The sequence below is a fragment of the Bufo bufo genome, chromosome 2 (assembly GCF_905171765.1).
Source record: "Bufo bufo chromosome 2, aBufBuf1.1, whole genome shotgun sequence".
In the NCBI taxonomy this organism is placed as follows: domain Eukaryota; kingdom Metazoa; phylum Chordata; class Amphibia; order Anura; family Bufonidae; genus Bufo; species Bufo bufo.
In genome coordinates this window covers 608,493,503-608,515,612 of record NC_053390.1, presented here as the reverse complement: position 1 = coordinate 608,515,612, position 22,110 = coordinate 608,493,503, and the positions used below count along the sequence as shown (strand labels likewise).

General features: G+C 44.5%; 1 protein-coding gene across 2 annotated transcripts in view; it reads left to right on the top strand.

The window, feature by feature from the left end:
• The first annotated feature begins 1,217 nt into the window (after positions 1–1,217).
• TRPC3 (transient receptor potential cation channel subfamily C member 3) overlaps positions 1,218–22,110 on the top strand; it is a 495,918-nt gene continuing 475,025 nt past the window's right edge. Inside the window, exon 1 of one of the 2 annotated variants that reach the window (XM_040418404.1) lies at positions 1,218–1,512. In XM_040418404.1, the coding sequence (XP_040274338.1) occupies positions 1,310–1,512 (203 nt within the window). In that variant the 5' untranslated portion in view covers positions 1,218–1,309. The remainder of the gene's footprint in view (positions 1,513–22,110) is intronic. The other variant, XM_040418405.1, reaches the window with a different exon arrangement.

Genomic DNA, 22,110 nt, shown 5'->3' with positions numbered 1-22,110 from the left:
AATGCCCCCATTAGGAATAATGCCCACGAGCATCCCTAGCATAGCGGGTGATGCTAGGGTGCTCGATCCCGTCCCTGCCTGCCAATGGCTGCTCCCCCCGACACTGGATGTTTTCATAGGCGCATGGGGAGGAGCAGCGGCAGTGGTGAGGGGACCAGGGGTGGCGCGGGGAGCTTGGAGCGGGGTAAGCATATTATCTGTGAGGGGCCCAAATTTATGGGGGAGCAGTTTATAGTATTGTATAACCCCTTTAAACAGAAGGCTCACTTTAAATGTTGCATCATATATGTCCTGATTCACATTTGTATAAAGTTAAACTTTGATCAGTATTAGGAGTAGCAACCATATAGAGCAGATTCAGTATATATGGTGAGCCTGCTCCAACTGAACACATTTCAGGTCTGATGGAGAGAGGTACCATATAGAGTAGGTTCCCATCCAGAAGGAGGTCACCTTGCTGTGGTGGACAGGCACAAATATTTTTGATCAAAATATATTTCCTAAGTACCTCACATTTATTTTATATAGTGAATATAGCATTAGTTCATATATTTTATGTTTGCAGGGTGCTGTTTATTGTGTTTGCTTCTGCTTTTGAGGTTTCGGCCATGGCGATGTGTACCTGAACATTCACTAACTTGGTCTTTCCTTTTAGCAGCCACGGACGCAGTATCCCAGGGGCATGGATTTGGGGGCTTAATTTGACATGGTTTTTTTTCCTCTAGTTTAGGTTTTTATTGCATAACTTCTCTTCGAGCTGTGGTGGACTGACACATTTTTTTATGTTTTTTTGGCTATTGTACTATTTGATTGCATTCACTATACTTGCATAATAACTTCTGTGTCATTGATTTATATTATTCACTTACAACTTAGGTACAGTATATGAACTAAATCTGGTCTGGCTGAGGCCATCTTTATGATGACACCTGTCTGACTGGAGACTTCTGCTTTCTGAGGAGAAACTTCACCTGTGAAGAGTGTACATGTATATGGGCTCATGACAGCAGCTCAGGGGTTAAACATAAGTGGGGGGATACACCGTGGGGTGGACATGACCCCCTCAGCGTCCCGTGTGCTGTCCTCCCGCCCGGTGGGAGACATGAGAGGCCAGTGAGGGAGGGGAGGAGAGCTCGGCTGGGAGGAGGGCAGCTGCTCCTGCATTTCTTCCTGCTTCTCCTCAGCATCACTCTTCAGTTCTTCTCTCGGTGCACAGCTGTACGGAGCCCGGCATACACCGAGCCAGCCTGCGTCCTCCCGCCACTAACCCTCTGCCCACAGCTACCTCACAAGCCCTGGGGAGTCCTGTATGTCCGCGAAGGGCAGGAAATGCAAGGAGCTGCCCTCTGGCAGGGTCAGTTTCCCGGACCTGGGGGAGCGCGGGGGGTGGCTGGCAAAGAATGGAGGTCAGTGGGCGCCACTGCCACAGCCCCAGGGAGTGCTGGTCTTACCTGCGGAGAGCGGCTCCTTCATTGCCGGGGGGTCCCACAGTGACTACCACCTCCACTCTCTGTGAGTATACTACTTCATATTACCGCACACATGGGGAACTATATGGCAGCACAGTTTTCTTTTGCTCTTGACCCCATCTTACAATAAGGCTTCTATGAGGGGCATGCACTCCTGTTATATATGGGAGTTATAGGGGAACTTTCTTACTCTTTTCCTGTGATGTCAGCCATCAGTCTTATACACAGAGCTCTATAAAACATTGCAGCTATTACTAAACTGCCATTATGTGAGCCACAGCTGGATACAAGGGTTATCAGGAGCATGTATAGGTTCAGTGCAATGCTGGAGAGAGCTGGTGGAGGTTCAGTGCAATGCTGGAGAGAGCTGGTGGAGGTTCAGTGCAATGCTGGAGAGAGCTGGTGGAGGTTCAGTGCAATGCTGGAGAGAGCTGGTGGAGGTTCAGTGCAATGCTGGAGAGAGCTGGTGGAGGTTCAGTGCAATGCTGGAGAGAGCTGGTGGAGGTTCAGTGCAATGCTGGAGAGAGCTGGTGGAGTTCAGTGCAATGCTGGAGAGAGCTGGTGGAGGTTCAGTGCAATGCTGGAGAGAGCTGGTGGAGTTCAGTGCAATGCTGGGGGAGATGTGGAGGTTCAGTGCAATGCTGGAGAGAGCTGGTGGAGGTTCAGTGCAATGCTGGGAGAGATCTGGTGGAGGTTCAGTGCAATGCTGGGGGAGATCTGGTGGAGGTTTAGTGCAATGATGGGGGAGATCTGGTGGAGGTTCAGTGCAATGATGGGGGAGATCTGGTGGTGGGTCAGTGCAATGCTGGGGGAGAAAAGTCACCCGGTCACTTAGCGTCTACCTGCTGAGGTCCTGCAGGATTTCTGCTCGCCTTGCTGATCTTATTACAGGATGGGAAATGAAACATTTTCTTCTACTTTTCAAATGTGTCTGATTTGTATGGGTCTTGTGCTCCGGCTCCGGTGATATATCTAGATCTACAGATGGTTGGGATTTTTATTTCTATGCATTGTGATTTGTAATTCAGTTGATGGTCTTATAGGTCAACTCAAATGTATTTAACCTATATATTATACCTATTAATGGTCAAGTATATATATATATATATATATATATATACTGTACATTGATACTCTGTTATGTAATGGTTTGGTGGCCATATATACCGGTAATCAATGATGTAAATGTTTGATTGGTCATATACTATATACTATGTACATTTGTGTAAAGGTTTGGATGGTCATATACTATATATTGCTTTTAATTGATGTACATGTTTGGATGGTCATGTATAGAGTCAACAACCAGCATCCTGTACATCTTCAAGGATGATCTGAAATTTAGCCGACCAACGATAGACCGTTATCAGTTGAAAAGAAGTCGTCCGTGTTTAGTATTTGCGTCCGATACTCAGTTGAAAGATCTTTCGTTTATGGCTCTTTTTCATTGAACGTGTATGGGCAGATTGAACAGTTGTAATGTCCAATGTAAGGCCGTGTCTGAAAGGAACGTTTACTAGATGTTTGTTCAACCAACTTCCATCTTGTATGGCCACCTTTAGATGTCTATGTTCATTGGTTTTACTGGAGGTGTGGGTTTCTATGATGGTCATTTACTAGGGTAGATTGCAGGGGGTAATATTACATTTCCCATTTTCTAAAGCTGTGAAATCTTCCATAAACTTCTATGAGCAGTAGACTCTATCTTTAAGACATCTCACCTCCGTTTTTCTCCAACCACCGCCTTCAGGTCTGCCATCTGCTCCACAATCCATAGAATATACTAGGTTTTGTCAATCAGCGGTAGACATGGCCACTTCCTATGTTACTGGGTCGTCTTTGTATGTGTTTGTGGCAGAATAGTACTCTTATGTCATTAACAGTGACCTTGTGTCCACAGTACATAGTGCCCTGTTAGTAAGAATTTAGTCATAATCCCAGTATATTTCACTGATTGACTGGGTCATTCAGATATCAGACAGATGTTCTTGTGTAAAGTGTGACCCATAGAGGCACCCCTCATAGCTAGCTACTATAGGCCCAGTGTCAATGAGAAGTCCATCTTAGTTTGGTCTTGTGTCCACTATAATGTCCATGGCATGGGATGTGATGGTGAGCTAAACAATTGTCTTGCTCTCCTGTCCTGGCATAGCAGTATGGCTGCGGGTATGTGTACAAGCTAGCACCAATTTTCATTTTTGACATTAAAGGGGTTATCCAAGACTTATAAAGACCTTCCATACTTACCTGGTACCCGTCACTGGGTTCAGTGTCTGTCGCTCCCAGGACGGCTCTTCCTTTCCCTGCAGCACTGAAAACATATCCGTCAACGGGGGACACATGACTGCTGCAGCCAATGACAGGCCGCAGCAGTGACCTGCTCCCCTTGTGTCACGTGACCAGTTGTTGTGACACAAGGTCACCACTGTGGCCCGTGATTGGCTGCAGCAGTCACGTGTTCCCCCGTCAACTGATGTTTTCAATACTGCAGGGAGAAGAAAAATCGGGAGTGTTAGACCCCGAACCCAGGTAAGTATGATCTCCACTGCGGGTCAGCCACTCTGTCAGGTCTGTATTAGGCTACTTTCACACTGGCGTTTTGGCTTTCCGCTTGTGAGATCTGTTCAGTTTTGCCCTAATGCATTCTGAATGGAAAATGATCTGCTCAGAATTCATCAGTTTGCTTCTGATCAGTCACCATTCCTCTCTGGAGGCGGACACCAAAACGCTGCCTGCAACTTGACGAAACTGAGCAAAACGGATCCGTCCTGACACACAATGTAAGTCAATGGGGACAAACCGTTTTCTATGACACAATCTGGCACAATAGAAAACGGATCCGTCCTGGCACACAATGTAAGTCAATGTGGACGGATCAGTTTGTCACTGACACAATCTGGCACAATAGAAAACGGATCCGCCTTGGCTATGTTAAAGATAATACTAACAGATCAGTTCAGAACGGATGCAGACAGTTGTATTATCTGAACGGATCTTCACAAAATGCGAGTGTGAAAGTAGCCTTAGGCCTCATGCACACGACAGTATTTTTTCACGGTCCGCCAAACGGGGTTCTGTTGTTCCGTGATCCGTTTCCGTTTTTGTTTCCGTGTGTCTTCCTTGATTTTTGGAGGATCACCAGACATGAAAAGTGAAAAAAAATATCTAAGTCAAGTTTGCCTTGAAAATGATAGGAAAAAAACAGACACGGATCACGGACGCGGATGACAATCTTGTGTGCCTCCGTGTTTTTTCACGGACCCATTGACTTGAATGGGTCCGCGAACCGTTGTCCGTGAAAAAAATAGGACAGGTCATATTTTTTTGACGGACTGGAAACACGGATCACGGACGCGGATGACAAACGGTGCATTTTCCGAGTTTTCAACGGACCCATTGAAAGTCAATGGGTCCGCAGAAAATCACGGAAAACGGAACAACGGACACGGAACACAACAACGGTCGTGTGCATGAGGCCTTAGTCTCAGGTAGCCCCTTTAAAGAGGACCTTTCATGTTTTTTATTAATTGAGATAAATACCTTTACTCACTGATGCAGCCACCCTGCCTGATTTTTTTAAATATTGCTCCTGCGCCCCGCTGTGTTCCCCTGTAGTTTTCCCGCTCAGCATGTTAATACTGATCATCGGTACAGGGAGGAGGAGACCCCAGGGTTTCTCAATGGGCGCGTCCTTCTCTCTTGCTGTGCAGCAATCTAATCACAGCGGAGAGCGTCAGAGCCAAAGAGAAGGACGCGCCCATTGAGAAACCCTGGGGTCTCCTCCTCCCTGTACCGATGATCAGTATTAACATGCTGAGCGGGAAAACTACAGGGGAACACAGCGGGGCGCAGGAGCAATATTTAAAAAAATCAGGCAGGGTGGCAGCATCAGTAGGGGGTACCCTGCAAGTAAAGGCATTTATCTCAATGAATAAAAAACCATGAAAGGTCCTCTTTAAGCATTCTCCATAGCTTGTTTCCAGTCCATTGTCCATGTATTCACATTCTCAATGGTTTTATATTTCATTTGAAGGTTTCAGAATTGCATGAATTTGCATTTACAACGAGGATTAAACATTCTACTATAAGTATCATAGCATATTGTTTGAGTTTTACAGAATTTATTGTGGATTATAACGTGTACTCATGTTAAACCTGAGCAGCTAGTCATTATAAAATGAAGCTAAGTGAGCAGTGCTGGGTCTGCTGTGTGTCAATCTGATAATTAAGTCATTATCTGAGTAATGTACAGGAGATGCCGTTTGAAGTTTGAGTTAGCAACATCGCCCCCTGCTGTACAGATCATGATGCTTTTCTCTCAGCGCTGGTGAATGACGATGAATAGCTTTATCTAGAGATTTGTGCTTTTACTTCATGTGGTTGAACATTTTGATAACTAAACTAACAGCGATGATAAAAATATATGTATAACTATATAACCTTTGCTCTCTAAACCGATGATTTCATACGACACAGATTAAGCAGCTATGTTATATTTGCAAATAATAAATGCTAATGGGTTCTTGCAACTAGAGATTAACAAATTTCTTGAAATTCATTTTGGGCCCCATTCTAACAAATCAGTTGGCAGATCCTATTCGGGTATGAATAAGGCCTGTTTCACACTACCATTTTTTTTCCCCATTTTGCGGGCCGTTCTACCACTCAACTGCCCGTGGTGTGTGAACAGGGTTTGAACAGTGCTAGAAACCAACTCACAGCCAGACTCTCACATGCAGTTACAGTTACATTGACATTCTGTCGATTACGGCCCTCCCTCACAGATTTACACCCCATAAAGCTCCTCACACAGATCTGTACCCTCATGACCACAGAATACACTACATGCCCCCTCCCCTCACAGCATTCAGTTCCCCTCACTCGCGGCATCTGAGTGTTAAAAAACGGAAGCGCGGGATTCCTCTTCAGGCACGCTTTCCCCCAGTGGAGATCGGGGAAAGGACCCTGTTCTATAAATAGGCTGCAGCCTGTACTAGGGTTCCAGGCTCATTGTTAGTATATCCCAGTTCAGGCCACTAGATGGCAGCACTAAACTGTGATATAGTGATTTCTATACAGAATAATGGAGCAATTTACATCTGATGATTGTAAGTTGTGGTCCACTTGGGGGACTTAAAAAGAAAAAAAAAAAGTTTTGCTGGTAGACAGGTAATTTACATATTATAAAAGTACGTTTTTAGCAGAATCTACTGAACCAAAATGATTAATCACATTATGTATGGATAAATCGCAGTATAGGGATTATAAGTAACCAAAAAAAAAAAAAAAACTGTTTAGTGGGGTGACAGAAGCCCTTTAAGTGTGCCCTTTATGAGGGTATATCTATTTTTGTACATGCCACATTCACAGAAGGGGCTATAATAACCCTTTGCAATGAGCAATCAAGACAAATCAGTTCCCATGTCAAATTCCCTACCCCAGGCAGTGAGCATGCATTTCCATACTGGCTGAAAGATATCACTCTGATGCTGCCCTTGCTTATTGGAAAGTCTCAGCCTCAGAAGAAATGTGGCCCTAAATGCCCTTTTGGACATCCAAAGCTTTATTTATATGAAGGGCACCAATAAAGCTGGGGGCCATATCTCATGAACTGGGGAGACCTGATGCATAAAAATAACAACAGGGCTTTTAGGGGAGCGGCGTCAGTTAAAGCAAGAGCTTGTTTCACTTTTTCTGACTGGTTCTCTTTAAATAAAATAAAAAAAGAATCTCAAATGTTGTACAATATCTAGAGTTGGAGAGCCTTTTTTTTTTATTTTTTAGCTTTTTCAACTGTCATTAACGTTACATTAATATAATGCATCAAGTGGCAGTGAACAAACAATTTCGTTCTCAGACATTTTTAGGATTTAATAAGGTGCCTTTTGTTTGTTACACTTTTGCATCTACAGTATCTCACAAGAGTGAGTACACCCTCACATTTTTGTAAATTCTTTATTATATCTTCTCATGGGACAACACTGAAGATATGACACTTTCATACAATGTAAAGTAGTCAGTGTACAGCTTGTATAACAGTGTAAATTTGGTGAGGCCTCATAATAACTAAACACACAGCCTTTAATGTCTAAACTGCTGGCAACAAAAGTGAGTACACCCCTAAGTGAAAATGGCCAAATTGTGCCCAATTAGCCATTTTCCCTCCCCGGTGTCATGTTACTCGTTAGTGTTACAATGTTTCAGGTGTGAATGGGGAGAAGGTGTGTTAAATTTGGTGTTATCGCTCTCACATTGTCTCATACTGGTCACTGGAAGTTCAACATGGCACCTCATGGCAAAGAACTCTCTGAGGATCTGAAAAAAGAATTGTAGCTCTACATAAAGATGGCCTAGGCTATTAGAAGATTGCCAACACCCTGAAACTGAGCTGCAGCACGGTGGCCAAGACCATATAGCGGTTTAACAAGACAGGGTCCATGCAGAACAGGCCTCACCATCGTCGACCAAAGAATTTGAGTTTATGTATTCAGCATCATATCCAGAGGTTGTCTTTTCAAAATAGATGTATGAGTGCTGCCAGCATTGCAGCTGAGGTTAAAGGTGTGTGTGTGGGGGGGGGGGGGGGTCAGCCTGTCTGTGCTCAGACCATACACCCCACACTGCATCAAATTGGTGCCTCAGAAGGAAGCCTCTTCTAAAGATGATGCACAAAAAAGTCTGCAAACCGTACAAGCAGACTAAGGGCATGGATTATTGGAACCGTGTCCTGTGGTCTGATGAGACCAAGATAAACTTAATTGGTTCAGATGATTTCAAGCGTGTGTGGCAGCAACCAGAGGAGTACAAAGACAAGTGTGTCTTGCCTACAATCAAGCAAGGTGGTGAGATTGTCATGGTTTGGGGCTGCATGAGTGCTGCCGGCTGTGAAAATCTACAATTCATTGAGGGAACCATGAATGCCAACATGTACTGTGACATACTAAAGCAGGGCATGGTCCACTCACTTCGGAAAATGGGCTACAGGGCAGTATTCCAACATAATAATGACCCCAAACACACCTCCAAGACGACCGCTCCCTTGCTAAAGAAACTGAGGGTAAAGGTGCTGGACTGGCCAAGCATATCTTCAGACCTAAACCCTATTTAGCATCTTAGGGGCATCCTCAAATGGAAGGTGGAGGAGCCCAAGGTCTCTAACATCCACCAGCTCAGTATTCCAATGGCAACCTGTGAAGCTCTAGTGAACTCCATGCCCAAGAGAGTTAAGGCAGTGCTGGAAAATAATGGTGGCCACACAAAATATTGACAATTTGGGCACAATTTGGCCATTTTCACTTAGGGGTGTACTCACTTTCATTGCCAGCGGTTTAGATATTAATGGTTATGTGTTGAGTTATTTTAAGGTGAACACCAAATTTACACCGTTATACAAGCTGTACACTGACTACATTGTATCAAAGTGTCATATCCTCAGTGTTGTCCCATAAAAAGATATAATAAAATATTCACAAAATTGTACTCACTTTAGTGAGATACAGTAGATGCAGAAGTGTAGCAAACCAAAGGCACCTTATTGAATCATAAAAATGTCTGAGAACGAAATTGTTTGTTCATGATGATCATCTAGCAAACTAGCCACAATCACATTGCATGTTTTATGTGGAGCTAAAAATGGTTTTTCAGAAGCACAAACAGGATATGCTGCAGACAAATGAAAACCCTATGAGAATGCATGATTGTACACTATTAACCATTGTTTGTCTCCATACTCACGATGACTACCATGTGTAAACGACAAATAACTAGCTCCAATCAACATGGTGATCAACATTTTTTCCAGAAAGCTGCCCATATTAAAGTATTTTAAAAGGCATCTGTCAGCAGATTTGTCCCTATAAAGCTGGCTGACTTGTTGCATGTGCACTTGACATCTGTGTTGGTCCCATGTTCATATGTGCCCACATTTCTGCGACAAAATTGTGTTTTAATATATGCAAATGAGCCTCTAGGAGAATTAGGCCTCTTTAACACGGGCGTCACGTGTGAGGGCAGGATAGAATGCGGGTGCGTCACGGGAAAATGCACCATTTTTCCACGCGAGTGCAAAGCGTTTTTAAATGCACAGAAGTTTGGAAATGGTGTTGTGTACATTTTATTATTTTCCCTTATAACATGGCAAGTAAATTAGGGATGGAGGGGTTAAAAAAAAAAAATTAAACTCACCTCATCCACTTGTTCGTGCAGCCCGGCTTCTCTTCTTTCTTCTTCTTTGAGGACCTGGGAGAAAAGGACCTTTGGTGATGTCACTGCACTCATCACATGGTCCATCACCATGGTGATGGACCATGTGATGTGTGCGGAGCCATCACATGGCCATCCCCATGGTAATGGATCATGTGATGGACCATGTGAGGAGCACAGTGACATCACCAAAGGTCCTTTTCCTCCCAGGTCATCAAAGAAGAATAAAGAATGTGAGCCGGGCTGCGCGAACAAGTAGATGAGGTGAGTTTAATTAATTTATTTTTTTTAACCCCTCCATCTCTAATTTACTTAGCATTCTGTATTAAAAATGCTATTATTTACCCTTATAACCATGTTATAAGGGAAAATAATAAAGATCGGGTCTCCATTCCGATCGTCTCCTAGCAACCATGCGTGAAAATCACACCGCATCGGCACTTGCTTGCGGATGCTTGCGATTTTCAAGCAGCCCCATTCACTTCTATGGGGCCTGTGTTGCGTGAAAAACGCACAATATAGAGCATGCTGCGATTTTCACTCAACGCACAAGTGACGCGTGAAAATCACCGCTCATGTGCACAGCCCCATAGAAATGAATGGTTCCGGATTCAGAGCGGGTGCAATGCGTTCACCTCACGCATTGCACCCGCGCGGAAAACAGTGATGTTCTCACTGCCAGGTCCTGTCAATCAGTGGAGAGGGTGCAGCAGTTGTAGAGAGCAGAGCCTCTGATTGTAATGGCAACGCTGCTGCTGCTCATAGAGGCTAATTTACATATATTAACCACCTCCGGACCGCCTAACGCAGGATCGCGTTCCGGAGGTGGCAGCCCTGCGCAGAGTCACGCATATATGCGTCATCTCGCGATGGCCGAGATTTCCTGTGAACGCGCGCACACAGGCGCGCGCGCTCACAGGAACGGAAGGTAAGAGAGTTGATCTCCAGCCTGCCAGCGGCGATCGTTCGCTGGCAGGCTGGAGATGTGTTTTTTTTTAACCCCTAACAGGTATATTAGACGCTGTTTTGATAACAGCGTCTAATATACCTGCTACCTGGTCCTCTGGTGGTCCCCTTTGTTTGGATCGACCACCAGAGGACACAGGTAGCTCAGTAAAGTAGCACCAAGCACCACTACACTACACCCCCCCCCCCGTCACTTATTAACCCCTTATTAGCCCCTGATCACCCCATATAGACTCCCTGATCACCCCCCTGTCATTGATTACCCCCCTGTCATTGATTACCCCCCTGTAAAGCTCCATTCAGATGTCCGCATGATTTTTAAGGATGCACTGATAGATGGATCGGATCCGCAAAACGCATCCGGACGTCTGAATGAAGCCTTACAGGGGCATGATCAATGACTGTGGTGATCACCCCATATAGACTCCCTGATCACCCCCCTGTCATTGATTACCCCCCTGTAAAGCTCCATTCAGATGTCCGCATGATTTTTACGGATGCACTGATAGATGGATCCGATCCGCAAAACGCATCCGGACGTCTGAATGAAGCCTTACAGGGGCATGATCAATGACTGTGGTGATCACCCCATATAGACTCCCTGATCACCCCCCTGTAAAGCTCCATTCAGATGTCCGCATAATTTTTACGGATGCACTGATAGATGGATCCGATCCGCAAAACGCATCCGGACGTCTGAATGAAGCCTTACAGGGGCATGATCAATGACTGTGGTGATCACCCCATATAGACTCCCTGATCACCCCCCTGTAAAGCTCCATTCAGATGTCCGCATGATTTTTACGGATGCACTGATAGATGGATCCGTTCCGCAAAACGCATCCGGACGTCTGAATGAAGCCTTACAGGGGCATGATCAATGACTGTGGTGATCACCCCATATAGACTCCCTGATCACCCCCCTGTAAAGCTCCATTCAGATGTCCGCATGATTTTTACGGATGCACTGATAGATGGATCGGATCCGCAAAACGCATACGGACGTCTGAATGAAGCCTTACAGGGGCGTGATCAATGACTGTGGTTATCACCCCATATAGACTCCCTGATCACCCCCCTGTAAAGCTCCATTCAGATGTCCGCATGATTTTTACGGATGCACTGATAGATGGATCCGATCCGCAAAACGCATCCGGACGTCTGAATGAAGCCTTACAGGGGCATGATCAATGACTGTGGTGATCACCCCCCTGTCATTGATTACCCCCCTGTAAAGCTCCATTCAGATGTCCGCATGATTTTTACGGATGCACTGATAGATGGATCCGATCCGCAAAACGCATCCGGACGTCTGAATGAAGCCTTACAGGGGCATGATCAATGACTGTGGTGATCACCCCATATAGACTCCCTGATCACCCCCCTGTCATTGATCACCCCCCCTGTCATTGATCACCCCCCCTGTCATTGATCAACCCCCTGTCATTGATCACCACCCCTGTCATTGATCACCACCCCTGTCATTGATCACCCCTCTGTAAGGCTCCATTCAGACATTTTTTTGGCCCAAGTTAGCGGAATTTTTTTTTTTTTCTTACAAAGTCTCATATTCCACTAACTTGTGTCAAAAAATAAAATCTCACATGAACTCACCATACCCCTCACGGAATCCAAATGCGTAAAAATTTTTTAACATTTATATTCCAGACTTCTTCTCACGCTTTAGGGCCCCTAGAATGCCAGGGCAGTATAAATACCCCACATGTGACCCCATTTCGGAAAGAAGACACCCCCAGGTATTCCGTGAGGGGCATATTGAGTCCATGAAAGATTGAAATTTTTGTCCCAAGTTAGCGGAACGGGAGACTTTGTGAGAAAAAAATTAAAAATATCAATTTCCGCTAACTTGTGCCCAAAAAAATAAATTTCTATGAACTCGCCATGCCCCTCATTAAATACCTTGGGGTGTCTTATTTCCAAAATGGGGTCACATGTGGGGTATTTATACTGCCCTGGCATTCTAGGGGCCCCAAAGCGTGAGAAGAAGTCTGGTATCCAAATGTCTAAAAATGCCCTCCTAAAAGGAATTTGGGCACCTTTGCGCATCTAGGCTGCAAAAAAGTGTCACACATCTGGTATCGCCGTACTCAGGAGAAGTTGGGGAATGTGTTTTGGGGTGTCATTTTACATATACCCATGCTGGGTGAGAGAAATATCTTGGTCAAATGCCAACTTTGTATAAAAAAATGGGAAAAGTTGTCTTTTGCCAAGATATTTCTCTCACCCAGCAAGGGTATATGTAAAATGACACCCCAAAACACATTCCCCAACTTCTCCTGAATACGGCGATACCACATGTGTGACACTTTTTTGCAGCCTAGATGGGCAAAGGGGCCCATATTCCAAAGAGCACCTTTAGGATTTCACAGGTCATTTACCTACTTACCACACATTAGGGCCCCTGGAAAATGCCAGGGCAGTATAACTACCCCACAAGTGACCCCATTTTGGAAAGAAGACACCCCAAGGTATTCCGTGAGGGGCATGGCGAGTTCCTAGAATTTTTTATTTTTTGTCACAAGTTAGTGGAAAATGATGATTTTTTTTTTTTTTTCATACAAAGTCTCATATTCCACTAACTTGTGACAAAAAATAAAAACTTCCATGAACTCACTATGCCCATCAGCGAATACCTTGGGGTCTCTTCTTTCCAAATTGGGGTCACTTGTGGGGTAGTTATACTGCCCTGGCATTCTAGGGGCCCAAATGTGTGGTAAGGAGTTTGAAATCAAATTCTGTAAAAAATGACCTGTGAAATCCGAAAGGTGCTCTTTGGAATATGGGCCCCTTTGCCCACCTAGGCTGCAAAAAAGTGTCACACATCTGGTATCTCCGTACTCAGGAGAAGGTGGGGAATGTGTTTTGGGGTGTCATTTTACATATACCCATGCTGGGTGAGAGAAATATCTTGGCAAAAGACAACTTTTCCCATTTTTTTATACAAAGTTGGCATTTGACCAAGATATTTATCTCACCCAGCATGGGTATATGTAAAAAGACACCCCAAAACACATTCCCCACCTTCTCCTGAGTACGGAGATACCAGATGTGTGACACTTTTTTGCAGCCTAGGTGGGCAAAGGGGCCCATATTCCAAAGAGCACCTTTCGGATTTCACAGGTCATTTTTTACAGAATTTGATTTCAAACTCCTTACCACACATTTGGGCCCCTAGAATGCCAGGGCAGTATAACTACCCCACAAGTGACCCCATTTTGGAAAGAAGAGACCCCAAGGTATTCGCTGATGGGCATAGTGAGTTCATAGAAGTTTTTATTTTTTGTCACAAGTTAGTGGAATATGAGACTTTGTAAGAAAAAAAAAAAAAAAAAAAAAAATCAGCATTTTCCGCTAACTTGTGACAAAAAATAAAAAAGTTCTATGAACTCACTATGCCCATCAGCGAATACCTTAGGGTGTGTACTTTCCGAAATGGGGTCATTTGTGGGGTGTTTGTACTGTCTGGCCATTGTAGAACCTCAGGAAACATGACAGGTGCTCAGAAAGTCAGAGCTGCTTCAAAAAGCGGAAATTCACATTTTTGTACCATAGTTTGTAAATGCTATAACTTTTACCCAAACCATTTTTTTTTTACCCAAACATTTTTTTTTTATCAAAGACATGTAGAACTATAAATTTAGAGCAAAATTTCTATATGGATCTCGTTTTTTTTTGCAAAATTTTACAACTGAAAGTGAAAAATGTCATTTTTTTGCAAAAAAATCGTTAAATTTCGATTAATAACAAAAAAAGTAAAAATGTCAGCAGCAATGAAATACCAGAAAAGGAGGTAAAATTCATTTGGGTGGTAAGTTGCATGACCGAGCAATAAACGGTGAAAGTAGTGTAGGTCAGAAGTGTAAAAAGTGGCCTGGTCTTTCAGGGTGTTTAAGCACTGGGGGCTGAAGTGGTTAAAGCTTCATTTTTCTCAGCAGTGTGGGCACATATGAACATTGGACCAACAAAGGGGTTGTCTAACCTCAGACATTGGGTCACATTGCTAGAGGTGGGACCTGCACCTATCTTTAGAACGGAGCCCGCAAAGTGAAGGAGGGCTCATAATGCATGTGTGGTTGTCCTCCAATCATTCCTATGGGAGCGCCGAAAATTTCCAACACCCACATAAAAGTGAATGGAGCGGTGGTAGCACTTGTGAAAAATCTGCATATTTTACTGCATATCTGCAGTTAAAAAAACGAAACAAAGCTGCATGTATCACAAATGCGGTTTTTGCTGCAGAAAATACATTGAATTTCGCCCTCTCAAATGCAAAGGGTAAAATCCGTAAGAGAAATCTGCAGATTTCAAATCCGCAATGCTGAACTTTTTCCGCTTCAATTTGTTTTAATGCAGCATGTGGATGAAAATTCAGAAATCCTCATCACCTCATGAGGACTTATTTTTTTGGTGGGAGAAGTGTTTTTTTTTTGTGGTGCCATAACCATAGCTTGTATTGGAAAATGGGGGAAAAAAATCCTTTTTCGGGGTGAAATTTTTTATTTTTTTTATTTTACCATGTTTTTTGGGGTTTTTGTGTGCACTAAAAATGACATGAAAGCCTTATTCTGTGGGTCAGTAGGATTACGGTGATACCAAACTTATATAGTTTTGTTAATTTTTACTACTAGAAAGGAAAATAAAAAAAAATTTACATTGCCATATTCTGATGGCCATAACATTTCTAATTTGCTATCTACAGCTCTGTGTGAGGGCTCATTTTTTGTGGGGTGAGCTGTAATTTTATTGGCACCATTTTTGGGGTACATACAACTTTTTGTTCAGTGTTCAGTGACCAAAACACTTTTTTTTTTTTCATTACAGCATTCACTGCACCTGATAAATATTCCTATTCCGATTAATAGTGGGTCAAAGGGGGAGATGTATCAAAGGTATTATGCTACTACTGAGGTGTAAAAAATTAGCATATTATGACACACTCCATATTTGCAACTTTTTAGGGGTACTTTTATACTTGCGTTATAGGATTCCGGCAGGCAGTTCCTTCGCCGGAACTGCCTGCCGGATCTGGAAATCCGTATGCAAACAGATAGCATTTGTATCCGGATGCGGATCCGTCTAACAAATGCATTGAAATACCGGATCCGTCTCTCCGGTGTTATCCGGAAAACCGGATCTGGTATTTATTTCTTTTTCGCATTTTTAAAGGTCTGCGCATGCGCAGACCAGGAATCCGGGTCCGGTTTTCTAGAACGCTTGGTACCGGATCCGGCATTAATACATTTCAATGTAAATTAATGCCGAATTTGGCATTCCGTCAAGCGTTCCAGAATTTTGGTCAGAAAAAATACCGTAAGAGGGACTGAACTGAAGACATACTGAACAGAATGCCTTAAGATAAAACAGAAGCGTTTTCTTTCCGGTATTGAGCCCCTGTGACGGAACTCAATGCCGGAAAACTTTAACGCTAGTGTGAAAATACCCTTAGCTTCTTGTCACTTTCCTAATGTGAGGAGAAAATGGGCAGGGCTGAGCAGAGGGGTCAGGACATTGTGTGGCCCAATAGCTAGCTAGCTGGTGTAGATTTGAATCTCTGGTGCAGGGCATGGCAGAATGAACCTGGCTTTCAGTATCACTCTTATGCTGACACACAAATCTACCTCTCTGGTCCAGACATCACCACCTTACTATCCAGAATCCCACAATGCCTATCTTCCTTCTTCGCCTCTCGCTTTCTAAAACTTAACATGGATAAGGCTACTTTCACACTAGCGTTCGGGTGTCCGCTCGTGCGCACCGTTTGAAGGGGCTCACGAGCGGCCCCGAACGCATCCGTCTGGCCCCAATGCATTCTCAGTGGAGGCGGATCCACTGAGAATGCATCCGCCTGCCAGCGTTCAGCCTCCGCTCCGCTCAGTGAGCGGACACCTGAACGCTGCTTGCAGCGTTCCGGTGTCCGCCTGGCCGTGCGGAGGCGAGCGGATCCGTCCAGACTTATAATGGAAGTCAATGGGGACGGATCCGCTTGAAGATGACACCATATGGCTCAATCTTCAAGCGGATCCGTTCCCCATTGACTTTCAATGTAAAGTCTGAACGGATCCGCTCAGACAACTTTCACACTTAGAAAATTTTCTAAGTTTTAATGCAGACGCATCCGTTCTGAACGGATGCGAACGTCTGCATTATCGGAGCGGATCGGTCTGATGAAACATCAGACGGATCCGCTCCGAACGCTAGTGTGAAAGTAGCCTAAAACAGAACTCATCATCTTTCTCCAATCTTGCTCAACTCCCCCAACAGACCTATCTATCATGATCAATGGCTGCACACTATCCCCGGTCAACCAAGTCCGCTGCCTTGGAGTGACCTTGGATTCTGCCCTTTCCTTCCGACCGCACATCCAAGCCCTTTCCACCACCTGCCGCCTCCAACTCAAAAACATCTCCAGCATCCGCGCTTTCCGCAACTTTGAATCTGTGAAAATGCTTGTACATGCCCTCATCATCTCCCGCCTGGACTACTGCAACATTCTCCTCTGTGGCCTCCCATCTAGCGCTCTCTCACCCCTCCAATCTATCCTCAACTCTGCTGCCCGACTAATCCACCTCTCACCCTATTACTCCTCTGCCTCTCCCCTCTGCCAATCCCTTCACTGGCTCCCCATTGCCCAGCGAATTCACTTCAAAGTACTAACAAATACATACAACGCCGTCCACAACCTGTCCCCTCCCTACATCTCTGAGCTACTTTCCAGATACATCCCCACACGCACTCTCCGATCCTCACAAGACCTCCTTCTCTCCTCTTATCACCCCTTCCCACAATCGCCTGCAGGATTTCTCCCGTGCATCCCCCACACTCTGGAACCCGCTACCCCAACATATCAGACTCTCATCAACAGTGGAATCCTTCAAAAGAAACCTGAAAACCCACCTCTTCAGACTAGCCTACAACCAGTGACCCTGCTGCCTCTATACCGCCATGACCAGCTTCACCCTCACCTACTGTGTCCTTCTCCCATACCATGTAGATTGTAAGCCCTCACGGGCAGGGCCCTCTCTCCTTCTGTACCAGTTTGTAATTCATCTTATTTATGCAATTGTCTGTATTATGTATGTATACCCCTTTTCATATGTACAGCGCTATGGAATGAATGGCATTTTAATAATAAATAATAATAATAAAAAATTAGGTGGCACTCCTTGCGACTTTTTAAAGCCAGCATTTTTGAAGCCTGGCATACAGGACTTGATAAGTATCACCCATTAATGAAACTGCCAACAGAGAATGATATTTGATTTCTGGACAGTCCACTAAAATCTTGTCGACTTAGCGCCAATATCAAAAATAGATTTTTCCATTAAAAAAATAATAATTACCAGAATAATATATAACATATTTTTCGGACTATAAGACACACTTTCCCCCCCAAAATAGGGGAAAAGTGGCATTGTCTCTTATAGTCAATGCTAATGCATTATGGAAACGGTCATCAGCATGCAGGAGGCATGAGGAGGTGAGGGCAGCGCTGCACTGGCTGTACCCACTTTCTCTGGTCTTCTGGGTCCCAATGTGGTGTCCTGACCGCACGTAGCTATGCACTATGAACTAACACTGTGCGCTGTCAGGTCACGGTACACAGCGGGACGAGATGGAGCAATAAATCCTGAATATGCGGCACCATCCGGAGCAAGCAAGGTAAGTTTTTCTTTAAAACATCTGATCTGAGGTCTGAGGGGTGTAATCTGAGGCTGAGTGGGGCTGGAGAGTCTGATCTCAGGCTGATAGGGTCTGATTGGGGGTCTAATCTGAGTCTGATGGGGCTGGGGGGGGCTGATCTGAGGCTGATTGGGGCTGGGGTGTCCCATCTGAGGCTGGGGGGCTGATCTGAGGCTAATATAGGCTGGAGGATCTGATGGGAAGCTGATCTGAAGCTAATTGAGACTGGGGGGGGGTCTTATCTGACGCTGATGGAGGATGAGGGGTCTGATATAAGGCTGATGGAGCTTGGAGGTCTGATTTTGGGGTTTGATCTGAGGTCTGATGAAGAATGGGAGTCTAATTTAGGGGTCTGATGAGAATTGTGAGTCTGATCTGAAGTCTGATAAAGAATAGTTGGTCTGCTCTGAGGTTTAATGTAAAATATATTTTTTTCTTCCTCCAAATCCTAGGTGTGTCTTAGGCCTCATGCACACGACCGTGCCGTTTTTTTTTGCGGAATTTGCAGAACGGAACGGGCGGCCCATTGTAGAAATGCCTATTCTTGTCCGCAAAACGGACAAGAATAGGACATGTTCTATTTTTATTTTGCGGGGCCACGGAACGGAGCAACGGATGCGGACAGCACATGGAGTGCTGTCCGCATCTTTTGCGGCCCCATTGAAGTGAATGGGTCCGCATCCGAGCCGCCAAAACGGCAGCTCGGATGCGGACCCATACAACGGCCGTGTGCATGAGGCCTTATAGTCCAGTAGGAAAAATACGATAAGTTGCAGTACAAAAATTGTGCAGATTTTGCATAAATCAGCGCTTGCATGAAATTTTTTGACTTTTGTACAAACTTTAATATATGGGGTCCTATCTTCTATAGAAGCTGAGTCACGCTGCCTATGACATGACAGCCAGAGACACAAATCTACCTGAATATGCAGCGGCTAAGTAAACACTTACTATGGGAGAAATTTATCAAGCCTTGCACTTTTTAAAAATGTGCAAAAAACGTCCCAAGGCTACTCCTGTAGGTGGCGGTGTAGAAAACTGGAGTAGTATTTCTAGACAATAATGTTAGATTTAAAGGAAATGCGTCACAAATTTTTTTTTCTGCCAGTTTAAACCAGATAGCAACACATCTCCTTTTTTTCTAATCGTTTTTATTTTCTAATTGCAGATTTATTCTATTTCCTGAACATGATTATGGGGACGGCCATTTTGCCTGAGCTGTTCTTAACAGCATTTAGAAAGCATTAAGATAATTGCATTAGAAGCATTCTGTTATGGTCCATGGTAGTGGAATCCATAACGCAATTCAGAATATACTCAAACTTGAAACCTTAAAGCTCGCTCATCCCTAATCATAATCCATACCCCCTTTCCCGATAGGTTTCACAGAATAACCATTAATTCTAAGACATAACTTTTAATAATTACTATTAATATATTGGACCCTTTAAATAAAGAAATAAATATAAATGGGCAAAAACAAAATAAGAATCTATATAGATCTGGTTTCCTCAATGGCAGGACGGGTCACCAGATATGATATAATGGTATGAACGGGAAACTATCCCTGATACTAACCCTATTAAGTAGGCCTTGCCTATAAACAGAATAGCCGCCCTGATAAGGGCGATCCCGTATCTCGTGCCTCCTGTTGTGCCCTGGAGGACCCTAAGGTAGGTGACAGATGAGATAATTCCTAAGGGAGACCAGATCTAATCTATGAAATTGCCAAAAACAAAAAACGAATAATAATGAAAAGACCCCCCCCTTTTTTATTTTTTATATTTATATTTATTACCACACAGGTGGTGATACGTGGACCACTTATAGACACATAGTGCAAAACAATCATGAAAGAATAATAATAATAGAATAAACAAACTCCCAGTCAGGACAAAAATGTTCACAAGGCAAAACCCGGATGACATACCCTGAACCATGAAGATAACTCACAAGCTATCGCGAGTAGCAAGTCGCTGCGACCTTCTCCTCCCAGACCTGTCTGGATCAGTCACAGTCGTGACAGTACCCCCCTTTCTACGAGGGGCCCCCGGACCCTCAAGACCAGGCCTCTCCGGATGGGAGCAATGAAAAGCCCGAATGAGTCTGTCCGCTTTTATCTCTGAAGCTGGAACCCACATTCTCTCTTCGGAACCATAACCTCTCCAGTGCACCAGGTACTGAAGAGAGCGGCGAACATATCGTGAGTCAACAATCTTTTCTACCTGAAACTCAAGACTGCCATCAACAACCACCGGTGGAGGCGGTAGTGGCAATGGTTCAGGAGGTTCTACATATCTCTTAAGCAGAGATCTGTGGAAGACATTATGGATCCTTAGAGTCTGAGGTAGCTCCAGACGAAAAGCCACCGGGTTAATGATCTTAATTACCCTATAAGGACCAATAAATCTCGGACCTAATTTCCACGAGGGAACCTTCAACTTGATATTTCTGGTAGACAACCACACCAAGTCATTCACCCCAAGGTCCGGACCTTCAGAGCGCCTCCTATCAGCCACACGTTTGTATCTACCACCAATTCTCTTCAAACTTTCTTGCACACTCTGCCACACTGAAGAAAGTGAATACGCAAATCGTTCCTCCTCGGGAATCCCAGACGGCCCCCCCTCAAGGCCAGATATACTGTCACGACTGCTATCCCAGCAGCAGTCGTGTCGCACCAGACGGAGGGGAAGGGGGACCCTTATCTACGGATGGGAATAGTATGGCCACCCCTGACTAACCCTAAGCTGGCACCTGTCTGCCCTGATACCCTAGACGGGGTGTGAACCCGTGCGGCGAGCAGGATGCCTAAACCCTCAGTCACCCTAACAAGCCTAGAGTGGGGAAAGGCCGATGGGAGCACTAGTCACCATCACTCATGTCTAGGAAAACAGCAGGGGAAGACAGCAACAAACAAACTATAGCAGAGATAGACTTATCCAGTCACGAGCAGAGAAGGCGATCCCAATCACGACAGTCCACGCCGGACAAGAGCTCCACAGCAACACCATCAAACGATCTCCTTCAAAGGTCAGAATAGAACTGGAAGTAAGGACTATATCTGGCAATGACTGCAAGTGAAACTGAAACTAATATAGTAGCTGGGAGTGGCAGACAGGACTCACCTGAGAAGGATGCCTACAAACTCCCAGTCAGGACAAAAATGTTCACAAGGCAAAACCCGGATGACATACCCTGAACCATGAAGATAACTCACAAGCTATCGCGAGTAGCAAGTCGCTGCGACCTTCTCCTCCCAGACCTGTCTGGATCAGTCACAGTCGTGACACCTACGCCACAAATAATAATAACAACAAAACAAAGGAGGAGAAGAAAGAGAAAAGACCAGATTGTGTCTTTCTTTTCTGATGTAGTGGTCACTGAGTCTAGAGCCACCAGTAGATGTTAAATATATGTAGTACCTACTTAGTGCAAAGATATCACTGTATCACTAAAAAATCAGTAGACGGGACTTGATACTGCACCACATATGCTATTCTCCCAAGGACGGCGCCTTAGGTACACAGCTGTAACACATCACTATAGACTTAAACAAATAGTACTCCAACTTATATGTCAATAGATCATGTTTCCTCCTGATACATGGACAGATAAGTCCCATATGAGATATAAAGATAAATCCCATATTAGAGAGGATGACCCATATGGAATGAATGAATGTAGCAGTAAGTGATGCTGCACAGGACTTATATCAGTGTCACATGTATATGGACTGCCAAAGCGACGGGGTCCGTCAGATAAATATAAC